Source organism: Capsicum annuum, chromosome 3, assembly GCF_002878395.1.
Source record: "Capsicum annuum cultivar UCD-10X-F1 chromosome 3, UCD10Xv1.1, whole genome shotgun sequence".
Taxonomy (NCBI): Eukaryota; Viridiplantae; Streptophyta; class Magnoliopsida; order Solanales; family Solanaceae; genus Capsicum; species Capsicum annuum.
In genome coordinates this window covers 246,150,297-246,151,507 of record NC_061113.1, presented here as the reverse complement: position 1 = coordinate 246,151,507, position 1,211 = coordinate 246,150,297, and the positions used below count along the sequence as shown (strand labels likewise).

Below are 1,211 nucleotides of genomic sequence, written 5' to 3'. Positions count from 1 at the left end.
CAAATCTATCATTATCATCGTCCTACAAGATAATGAAAGACGAATTAAAGCAGAATGGCGTAGCGAAGCAAACCTTCTGCCTCACTAAACATAGGCTGTTCATCAGACATCGACACATTGCATATCGAAGAAATGTGGATGCAGAGTGTTTTCGAGTTCTTCATTTGTTTTATCATGAATTGCTTTGTATTTTCTGCAGGTTACTCAATCCATAGAACAAGTATCAAACTGCATTTCAATAAAATCTACTCTATTTCAAATTAACGTAAATCCAAATCTTAAATCGTTGGATCACCCAAAATGCATAATCAATCATCAAGTTCTTCATATATGATTTTTCTGCCAGAAAGCGCAAAGGTCCTTCCCATTCCTATAGGGGAAATGCCAACCATCTCTACTTGGCTATGCAAACCACTTGAACAAAGCAATATCTAAATACTGTTCAGCAAATTTTTAGAACCATGAACTGCCAAGCAAACCATAGATACACTGCACATACAGAGCATGTCAACCAGTTTCTTGCTCAAAGTCATCACCCTCTGATTCATCGCCATTGTCTGCGTCATCATCCTCTGCTTCATTGTCAAAGTCTTCTTTATCATTATCTATGTTAGTCTTCCCAATCACAACTAAGTTGCTGTTCATCTTTCTGATTTCATTACACTGCAATTTACGAATATCAAGAAAGAAAAGTTAACAGACTTGGTAGTACACTAGTACTTGCCAGTTGAAAAGTTGATAAATCCAAACACTGAAAAATTGGCTTAGCAAGTCAAAAGATTAAGCATCCAAAGCTAGGCTTCTTCATTTCTAAAAGAAGCCAGAGGACATGAGAGACAATTCCTTCTCAGAAAGAAGAAAAAAGAATGAGAAGGCAAATGAAAGAACAAATTGAAGAAACAGAAAAAGGAAAGAAGACAAACATGACAGATTACAGAATTGCAACAAAGAAAGTAAAGGAAATGTTGGATCCAACGCACCAACTAATTGATGCACGCACACTTTATCCCGCTTTAATTTATTGGGCTACACAACGAACAAGTTTTTCTATGTTCTCCCTTATGAAGCCTTTTTAAATTCTCAAGTCTTAGTGGGCCAGGAAAAAGATCATGACTGAATCTCTTTCAAGATGCTTTTCTTTACTTCAGAGCAAGTCATGGAAAAACTGAGACACCATTCAGAGAAGCAGGTCATAATTCAAGATCTCCACC

The 1,211-nt window shown here is 36.7% G+C and overlaps 1 protein-coding gene across 1 annotated transcript in view; it reads right to left on the bottom strand.

The window, feature by feature from the left end:
• Positions 1-233: 233 nt before the first annotated feature.
• Positions 234-1,211, bottom strand: part of LOC107862586 — a 4,573-nt gene continuing 3,595 nt past the window's right edge. The window contains exon 2 of the mRNA XM_016708207.2: positions 234-663. Within this exon, the coding sequence (XP_016563693.1) occupies positions 508-663 (156 nt within the window). The 3' untranslated portion in view covers positions 234-507. The remainder of the gene's footprint in view (positions 664-1,211) is intronic.